This window comes from Oncorhynchus clarkii, chromosome 20 (genome assembly GCF_045791955.1).
Source record: "Oncorhynchus clarkii lewisi isolate Uvic-CL-2024 chromosome 20, UVic_Ocla_1.0, whole genome shotgun sequence".
In the NCBI taxonomy this organism is placed as follows: domain Eukaryota; kingdom Metazoa; phylum Chordata; class Actinopteri; order Salmoniformes; family Salmonidae; genus Oncorhynchus; species Oncorhynchus clarkii.
In genome coordinates, this window is record NC_092166.1 from 70,134,315 (window position 1) to 70,144,583 (window position 10,269).

Consider the following 10,269-nt stretch of genomic DNA (forward strand, 5'->3'; position numbering starts at 1 on the left):
TAGAAATAATGTTATGCCTTGATATAGTTCTCTTTATAGTCAACATAAATAATTTAAAGAGTTACAAACACTTACATGTTTCTTAAACAATATCATGCCTGTGAAAACAGAAGAAAATCTTCCAGTAATTAGGAGATGAGGGTGTTAGTCTTGGTGGGGGTGGGGGGCTTACAGCATATGACCATCTGTAGCGATGCCCTAATGAATAACACTCACGTACTTCAAAGTGGTCAGTCTTTAATGCATCTGTAAGGCCAGGTTTGCAGAGCAGCAAGACATTAGATAAAGCTGATTTGTTTCTTGGAAAACTGTACTTGAGGAGCTTTGGCAGGAGGCTGTATGTGTTGAGGGGGATGGTTCTCGACAAGCTGCTGCACTTTTTCTCAGGTCCAGCCCACGCCTTACCCAGTGCAACAGCTAGATATATCAGCACCACACACACGCACTGGCCATGCAGGGCACCACACTGTGCCCAACCTGGGCCCAATCTAGATCCACAGCCTCCCCACCCACCCACACACCCACCCACACAACATGGCATAGAAAAATAAATGATGCCAACGCTTCTCTTACTTTCATTGCTGAAAAATATAGTATATAGAAATGCATTATACAGAATCAGCCACTATAGATACTGTTATGAAGAGCAATGCTAGAATATGTTGAATAACTCATGTGTAGGTATATCTTAGATAACCCATTACATGATACACTTAGGGTTGTGTGTAATTGTAACATTTGATTGAGCTTGTATCTAATACATATAGGCAGGCCTCTGTGGATTCTAGTCTGTTATAACACAGACTAAATGGGAGAAGAAAAATCCATTTCTACAGATTACATCTTCCTTGTGTTCAAATATGACTGTGGCTCTAAGCTATATTAATAAGCATTTAAGTAATCTTCCAAATGTGCTGTAGTTTTGTGCCTGTTAATGCAACACCGACTGAATGGTACCCATGTTATTTACTCGGTGACAAATTAAATACACAAATTCACATTGGAATTGAGTTAAGGTTCTTATAATTTATTGCAGTTTGCACACAATTTGAAAATTTCAACAACAGCACACCAAAAAAGTACAAAACTAAACAGCCTTAGAATTTACTCCCCTTGAGAACATAAAACATACTATGATTGTCAAAGCTAAAATGTCTAAATCCAGAAAAAGAACAATGTCAAAGAAACAAAATCTCACAGGGAAGTAAATATATTTGAATCAACATCTGCTTCTTTTTCAGACAGTGATTGTCCTTTTCAACAGATGTATTTCTATTCACCCCTCCTATCTCTTCGTATATCGTCTTCTACATTTCTATGTTTTTCCCCCACTGGACCTTTCCTGTTTTCAAGTAACCAAAGTTGGATTGATGATAAATGGAGATGCTTATCAGGTCATTTCACAGCTTTCTTTCTTCTATTTTAAAAATGTCAATAAACAGTCCAGTTACAAACTTACAGTGTTAACAACGTGGAGAAAAAAGAAGAAGCTGTTTACAGTAGTTTAAGGCGGTCAAGTACAATAAGAAAAGCCATCAATAATTGTAAATAAGTCTTCAAATAGAGTTAATCCACATGTGATATTTTCCATGATATATTTGTGGTTGCAAACAGATCAATTACCACTGTGCAAAATGCCATGACACTGTGTGCAGTTGGCAAGGAGCACCCATGTCACCAGCTGATGCTGCCACCACCACATCCTCTGAAGAGCAAACCAAAACCCCGGGCCAGTGTGGGCATGCCAGTATCTCCCCACAAGTGCGGACATTCATAGCTCTACTTACTATCATCTGAGTTTAGGTATAGTTAAAGTTTTGCTTTTGTTTGACAGTTCTCAAGAATGGGCATTTACTTGATTCCATGATCTTTCTACACAAAAATATTTTGAGTGCAGATTTTTTTCCCCAGAATGTTCATTCATTAAAAAGAAATAAAAAATAAGTTCTAAATAAAATATTAAAATAAAGAACAGTTCAAATTTAATTTAAAAAATGATAAATTATAATTTAAAGTTCATTCAATTTCACCTCTTGAATGTAATAGTATCCATGATTTCTTGAATCTATAATTTAACTATAATTTTCATAAAGGCATCTTTTCAGCATAAATCTCAGTTAAATAAGCTTTAAAAGGTGCAGTCAAGCATGCCAATTCTCCCCCTTCAAAAGTAAGGATTGCATACATACAGTACGTACATAGGAGCATCCAAACAGATACACACAGACATACAGTACGTACATAGGAGCATCCAAACAGATACACACAGACATACAAATTAGGAGCGTGATGTTAAGCATAGTGCTGCTCTCCGATTCTTCAGCTTTGTTTTGAAACAGAATAAACCTTCAGGAGTACTCAGATATGAGCAGGTGAGTCTCTCTGATAGAAAAGTGTGACACATTTTCATTGGCCACACAGTTAGAAACAAGTGCCAAATGAAAATATAAATAAATCAATTACCCACAATGCTTACTTGATGTCAATGAGAGAGCAGAAAATACCAAAGAAGAACGTTAACTGGATAGATATAGCAGTTGGGAACCTTAACTCCCTGACCACCATGCAGCAGAGTAGACGGTGACGAAGTGCTGTGTGGACGGGAGGCAAACACACTAGTGGAGATCTTCTGTAGATTAGTTTGTTAGTTAGGTCACTGCTGGCATTCTGCCCACACTGCCCACCTCTGTCTGTCTGACGACAAGCTTCACCTCACATACCGTTACACAAACTCAAACCCAAGACCAGTGCATTGACAAAAAAATCTTCACAAGCCCAGCAGAACATTTTAAAGGAGTCCTAACGGACTCTCAAAAGGAGCAGAGAAAAGAAATAAACTACTTAAGAATATAATTAGTTAATTTAAAATACACTCCTCAAATGCAAAAAAAAAAACTACAACAAAAGGTCAATAAATCATATTCATGCATTTTCCATAGCTGTAAAATTCACTTTTTTTTAACAGACTGCACCCTTGGAGTATTCACATAGTCTGTTCTATATTTGTTCAATTACAGTGTACAGTAATACAGCAATTCACATTTCAAATATACAGGTTGGACTTCATGCAATAACAGATCCCATTTTCCAAAAATAAATCCATATAATCACTACAGAAACCGATAGAATACAGCCAACTTAAATTAAATTCTGTTCAACAAAGGATGTTTTAAAGCTGCAGATAGAGATTTAAGAAATTCTAAAATAATCATTTATAAAGGGTTTTAGAAAATACTTCAATTAATGTGAAAAATGAAGCTGTACATTGCATGAGTGCCATTTGTCTTTCATCAGTCAAGTTTCCTATCACAAGTCAAAATGTACAAGAGCTTAAGGAACAGAAGCTTGTAGCTATATTTAAATCAGACCTCTTTGCAGAGTAAAACAATTTAAACGCACACACATTCACACAGATTAAATTTGAAAATGAAATTAGAGTAGTGCACTATACACACATGTATGCATACACACATGTATGTGTACTGGTATATATTCATGATCACAGTACCCGTTTAGTGTATTCTAATAGTCTAACTTCAGTGTGTATTACCTGAACACTTCATATGGTTGTCATTGAAGGTGTGCCTTAGATTAAGGAGTGTATAGACATTTGTGTATATACACAAGAAATCTAAAAATAACTAAACACTGGCTACTGATACCAGCGGTCATGTTTACATACATTTTTTTAAACAAAATCAGAACAAATAAAATAGAATAAAACAAAGGACTGGAACTGAAAACAGTAGTAACATGTTCATGTGCTATTAAAGTGCCATTTAACAAGATTTTGCAATGTTACGTACAAGAAACATGACTGATTCAGACCCCTCTCCCACTCATACCCTGCTCCAACTCCCCTTACCTCTCTGCCCAACCTTCACTGACACCTGTCTCATTTAGCTTAAAAACAAAGTCCTGATCATTTCAGCAGGCTTCACTTCCACAGTTCTTGAGAACTATCCTCTATGGCCCAGTCCCTGTGGAGGTTGGGGAGGTTGAGGCCTTCGCTCTTCACAGAGAGCGAGTTCACCAGTTCGCAGTGGAACTTGCGGATGTGGCGGTACAGGTCCCCAGACTGGGTGAAGCGCCGCTCGCACCACTTGCAGGCGTGCGGCTTCTCTCGGGTGTGCACCACAGCGTGCCGGCTCAGGTTGTGGGAGTACTGGAAGCTCTTACCGCACGTGGTGCACGTGTACGGCTTCTCCCCGGAGTGAGTCCGCTCGTGGCGCTTCAGGGTGTACATGCAGGAGAACGTCTTGCCGCAGATGGAGCAGGTGGGCACATTGACATCGCTGGCGGGCTTGGCGCGCACACCCTCCTGCTCGCGAAAGTGTGTGCTGAGGTGGATCTGGAGGATGTGCGGACTGGGAAACACCTTGTTGCACAGGGGGCACATGAAGATCTGAGTGTGAGGAGCGTTCAGCATGTTGGACACGTAGGGCAGCAGGGCGCTGTCGATGCTGGCCGCCTCGACCTGGGCCCGCTCACTCTCTCCCCCCAGCATGTCATCATCGCTGACCTTATCATCACGCTCCAGTTCGCTGGCCAGGGAGGCATCACGCAGGGCCGAGAGGTGGGCCTCCAGGCCCAGGCGTCTGTGAGCATGGCTGCCGACCCCGTGGTGGTTCAGTCCTCCGTTGGTTCTGGGAGGGGTTGCTTTGGGCCCGCTGTGGTCCATCTCATAGTCGCCACTCACCAGGCCCTCATCATCTGAGCCTGTGTTCTTCTCCTGCTTCACCTGGACCAGGGTGCCCTGCAGGCTGTCGGGCGTCACCCGGCCACAGAAATAGGGGTTGTTGGACAAGGCCTCGCTGGGCCCCGTCAGGCTGGACTTCACAGACAAGTCCAGAACACAGTCTGCATCCGCCGACACTCTGCGAGAGCTACGGGAGCTTCGGGAGCCACGGGAGCCCAGGGACCTCCGGGACAGGGAGCCAGTAGAGCTGCTGGGGCTGCCGGCAGGGGACTGCAGTTTGGGGGGACTCACATGGGTGTCAGCCTCCCTTGGGCTGGTGGCGGTGGCTGGGGTGCCCGGGCGGTCAGAGGGCAGCCTCATCCACAGGTTGCTGGGGTCCTGCTTGGCCTCCAGGTCCTCATCGTCACTGGGCAGTAGGTCGGCCGTTGCGGGGTGGCCCGTGCTGCCCTCAGAAAAGCTCTCTACTTTGTCAGAGCAGCTGGAGGCATCTTCCTCCTTCTTGGTGCTGTCTGCCTCCGCAGTGGCTTTGTACTTCAGCTTCTTCTTGCAGACCTTGACTATGTCGTACATATGTAGGAAACTGGCTGCAGCCAGCACGTCCTCCACGGGCAGGGCTTTGAACTGGAGCTTCCCCTCGTACATGAACTCCAGCAGGAGAGCGAACGCCGGGGCTGTAACAATGTCGCTGTTCAGATGAACAATGTCCCTTTTGTCGAGCTGGTCCTTGTAAAAGAGATGGAAGTACATGCTGCATGAAGCCAGCACTGCTCGATGGGCTCGGAACTGGGCATCGCCGACCAGCACAGTGGAATCACAAAGGAAACCCTGATGCCTCTGCTCACTCAGACACTGTAGCAAATGTCTGCTGTGGTCTGGGAACTCCATGCTGTCTTCATAACCTAGAACAGACAGAAGATGTTAGAGGCACATTATTTTAGAACAGCTACTGTTTTGTTTCAGCTTGGAGACAACCTGTCTGGATCCACTCATATCTTACTCTCTCACCTCATGCACACACAATTGCACTCACTCGCATTCAAAAAGGAACAGATTAAAACAAGTTAGCCTACACATGAAATCCTTGGCATTTTAAACTATATCTACAAAACGAAATGTCTCTAAAATATCACCAGAGACATTTTCCTTTTAAAGTCTAACATGTTTTACCATCAATAAATTCAAACTTTCAGACACAAACACCAAATAAAAAACTGATAAAGTCTAATTGCGCCATAAACCTAAATGTTTCCAGATGATATTTGGGAGAGGTGTTGCTCTAGACTGCGATCTATGGCCGTTCCACATGATCACAGAGAGGCTTCAACAGCTGAGCTCCTCCTGGTCACACAGATGCCCGCCTGCCTGCTAACTGAACTGCTTCCACGCTTTTACTCTCTCAGCTCCTAGTGTGGTTATTTTTAATAACCCACTTTGGACTGGCCTGGCCAGCCTCTTTAGGTAACAGGCTTTCAGGTACACAAACAGTCCTCACATACACAAGCTACCTATTCCAGAGGCCTAAGTACACGGAGAATGACGACTGTAGACACGGAATTTAAGGGTTTGAAAAACAAGTTGCCTTGTTGGTAAATTACAAAAGGGCATTTATTATTAACTCCCACTGTTCGTTAGATCCAATTAAAAAAAGGAGAATCCTATTCTCTGAAGTTTTTCTAAATAAACCAAATAGCTTTTTCTTGTCTGAAATAATACATGAGCCTGAACATCAACCAAAGCAGTTAAATAAACCCATTTCAATGTGAGTGAACAAGTGTGCGATCCCCCTCATTGGAGCGGAGTTCAGATTTTCTTTAATGAGAGGCTTACAGGGACAAGGATGTCCAACCCCCCAGCAAACCTCCCCCTCCCCAAATCTTTCAAGAAACTGCACATCCTTCTCAAAGAGACCAGCACTGAAGATTTAGAATACAATCACTCTAAGTGCCCTGAAGTCTACATCAATCCTAATCCTTAAAATGTCTAAAAATAAAGATAGCAGGACAACTCACAAGGTAGCAGCGATCAAATTAGGGGTCTGCGAGGACAGAGAGGGACGGACAAGGAGGCTTACAAACATCTGATCCAGCTGACTGGGGCCATATGGCAGCTGCTGCCCAGATAAAGAGATTAAGACTAGAAGGAGTGCGATTACAGCTGTCTAGCCAATTCAGGCAGCTCAAATCTGCAAGTTCTAAATTAGTCACCACCAACAGAAAAAATGAACACAAGCCTGGGAAAGAGGACATTGGGCTTTCAAGTAATTTCACAGCCATTTAGATTTAAGACATAGACTTATTCTTTGTAAAAATGACCATATTGATAAAAACATTTTTTTTTTTTTTTACATGGTTCCGGGATGTTTATCCAGAATAACTTTGAGGAAAAATATCAAACATGTTGATAGTAGCAGAAAGTAATAGTGTGTTGACCAGACAATAAAAACATGTTAAATTGCTTTTTTTAGTTCACACAAATTAAGAAATATATTTTGGTTGAAACAAATAAAAACAATTTCCCCAAAAACAGATAATAATTTTAACATATATTCAACAATCAAAGGACCAACAATCAACCCCAAGCCCAACCTGCTCACAACAAACCAGAGAAAAACTATACCCACAAACAAATAGATCAGTTAAAATCTCACTTGGAAACCTCTTCCTGACAACAAAAACACCAGGCTCCTGCTTAGCTACAGTACACAACTACTGTACACATACAAATCTTTCACTTCCCTTTCCATAGAGCTCTGACTAAAAGTAGCCAGACACTGGGAAAAGCCAGAGCTTCCCGTACAAAACAAAACCATCCCAGTGCCCCGGACCCTTTCCCATAGACAGTACCTGCAGTATGCATCAACTTGATTAAGTCCGCTGTAGTAGAAAAGCTGGGCCGGCTGCAGCTCTTTTGCAGAATCAATGAGGGGGTAGGAGAGAAAAAAAGCTAACTGTGAGAGACAGATGCAAAGTGGAGGAGATGTTGGAGGGGAATGAGATACCTCCTCCTGCACACAGATCCGCACACACACTAACTCCCAGTCTGTGCGTTAGAATAAAAGACTGGGGGATGGCAGCCTGTCAGCTGCTCTGACATCATGTTCAGATGGAAATGCTACCTCCAGCTGTGCTCCTTTTACAGCCATATGCTACTCCTCTACACTCTTGCCACCAGCCTCTCCTTTATACAACTTTGTTTCTTTTTCTCTCCTCTCTCAAAAAAAATGAGGTAAATGTAGTGAGGTGCTTGTGTGGAAAACTAGCCAACTTCCCCCTACCTCTTTACTCTAAAGTAAAGGAGAACTTTAGAAAATAGGTCTGTGTGAAATCCAACACTTTTTCTAACCTAGTTTCCCAGACTAGTTTCCTGCTCAGTGAATTTAAATACCATCAAGTTTTTTTGCTGCCTGCTCAACTTCCAGTAACCATAAACAAAGGCCAGCACAGCACATTTGCAACTGACAGACCCACGCAGCTGATATTGTTTTCGACTTCTTTACGGTTCACTGCCCTCACCATTACCATCATTCATTTCCCTAACCCTTCATACAATTGACAGAAAAAAATGAAAAAGTAACAATGGGAACAATAGTATAGACCTCATGAGTGAGATTCTAAACAAAAGCTACACTATTCCTTGTTGGGCCGGCTAAAACTGACTACAGCCTCGGATTTCTTTGGTGAAAGTATTTCACTCTTCCGTGTGAATTTTTCAGGTGGTCTTTTTATTCCACAAGGAATTAATTTATTTCTCTGCTATGCGAGTGGATCACAACAACGCATCTATATACAGTCCATTATTATTAATATCAAACAATAACAGTAGGCTATATAACATATTCACATTATTGTGTAGGCTTTATAGATATGAACTTAATATCTATAGATATTCAAGATATTCAAAATGTTCCTGTTGACATAAGGGTATTAAAATCCACACGTTTATTATGAATATTTACAAGATCAAAACCTTTAGGAATCAATTGCTATATATGCTGAGTGTAGCCTATACTTAAGAAAGAGGAGGAGAAACACGAAAATATAGGCTACAAGAACAAATCTCTGGCCAGATATCTTATTATGTTATTCATACATAACCTTCAAAGTTTCAACGACTCTGCATGCAAAATCGTAAAATTAGAGTTGCAACTAAATAATTAGGCTACGATATTACTGATTCCGGATATGATAACTTTTCACAGAACATATTCCTTTCACAGAAAATGGTAGAATGCATCATTAAATAGCCCTAGTGAATGTTGGTAACAATGTTGCAACATTAATATTACAACTTGCAACACACACACACACCACTCTAGTCTAGACTATCCAATGATACATCATTCATTTCAGCATAGCATTTTCATTAGGCTATTTTGCCATTGCCTTTTATCGTAATAGCTGTCTACAGAAAAATATCCAAAGCCAAGAAACAACTGTCAGAAATTAGCCATTACTTCTATAAACTTCATGAAACCGGACATGACACGTTACTCTCGATACAAGCAACTATCTGATCAATGTGTCTGTCAAGCTCTGTAGACAACTTAGTCCTCGAGGGTGACTATAGGCTGGCTACCAACATGTATCTGTGCTGCTGGTTACAGAATGTAAGACCGTCGCCAGCAACACAACAGAACATTCGCAAGACTACAATATCTCGCGCGCACACACACACACTGACCCAAGCAATCAAGCTAGCTAGCCATGGTGGCAGAAAGTAAACGTTCGATCAGTAGTATTGCAGTTCTGTAGCAGGCCCCGATGCTATGCAGACTATGGCACTACAGGGTCTCGAAGGAGCTAATATAGCAACTATTATATGAACGCAACACACGCTACAAAGGATTGTTACTTTTTCCCCTTCCATTCTTTAACCCCCTTTCATCACCCTTAATCGGACTCTGGTATTAAAGGCACTTACAGACAACAAGCTCCAATGTCTTCCTGCTTCCTTCGTCAAATCCTCTTGGGGTTGAAAAATAACTAGATTGACTTTCAACAAATTTCCATAACAACCTGCAGTGGCAAAAAAGACGGAGCGAGCGAGCGGAGAGAGAAGGGCTGCGGCAGCCAGATGTTTCCGAGCTGTTGCTACTCAACTCCAGCTACGGTAGAGGCGTCTGACTGGCAGCACAAAAGCCAATAGTGCTCGTGATAAGAAAAATGAAGGCAAATTGGAAGCAGCCGCTGAAGGGGGAAGAGGGAGGGATATCTTCTCGGCGTAGGTTGACACCAGGCAACAGTGAGAAGGCAGAAAAAAGGCTAAGCGAACTGGTTCCCTGAACAGACTGGCGCAGAGCACAGAGTGAGCGCAAGGTGTCGTGGGTACTGTAGTCAGGCTTCGACTAGTGGAGCGTGGAACAGGTGCATTACGTTATTCATATTCTTGAAAGAAAAACTTTTGTTACCGGTAACACAATTAGGACTGCAACGACAAGGTCTGCGAATATAAGGCAGTTGACGCGTATAATGACAGCGTTGTGGAAGCATGCAAAGTAAATCAAGGTATCACAATCAATTGTTCATTAATTTATTTGAATAAAGTGATTTTCTTTCTAGGCTATTATTTCA

At 42.1% G+C, this 10,269-nt stretch overlaps 1 protein-coding gene across 3 annotated transcripts; it reads right to left on the minus strand.

The window, feature by feature from the left end:
* Positions 1 to 951: 951 nt before the first annotated feature.
* On the minus strand, positions 952 to 9,887 carry LOC139376840 (zinc finger and BTB domain containing 18). Of its 3 annotated transcripts, none has more exons than XM_071119790.1 (2): positions 9,620 to 9,887; positions 952 to 5,598 (listed from the first exon to the last, which is right to left on the minus strand). In XM_071119790.1, the coding sequence occupies exon 2, from the start codon at positions 5,582 to 5,584 to the stop codon at positions 3,938 to 3,940; it is 1,647 nt and encodes a 548-aa protein (XP_070975891.1). In that variant the 5' UTR covers positions 5,585 to 5,598; positions 9,620 to 9,887; the 3' UTR covers positions 952 to 3,937. The 3 variants fall into 3 exon arrangements, with proteins under 3 accessions (XP_070975891.1, XP_070975890.1, XP_070975889.1); XM_071119789.1 differs by lacking the exon at positions 9,620 to 9,887 and adding an exon at positions 7,543 to 7,651; XM_071119788.1 differs by lacking the exon at positions 9,620 to 9,887 and adding an exon at positions 5,938 to 6,004.
* Positions 9,888 to 10,269: the final 382 nt, after the last annotated feature.

What these genes read in the sequence shown, in the direction of transcription:
- LOC139376840 (XM_071119788.1), bottom strand. Translation starts at nt 6,004, where the DNA reads ATGTGGAACGGCCATAGATCGCAGTCTAGAGCAACACCTCTCCCAAAT. An exon ending in TATCATCTGGAAACATTTAG is followed by an intron (nt 5,599 to 5,937) that starts GTTTATGGCGCA and finishes TGTCTGTTCTAG; the next exon opens with GTTATGAAGACAGCATGGAG.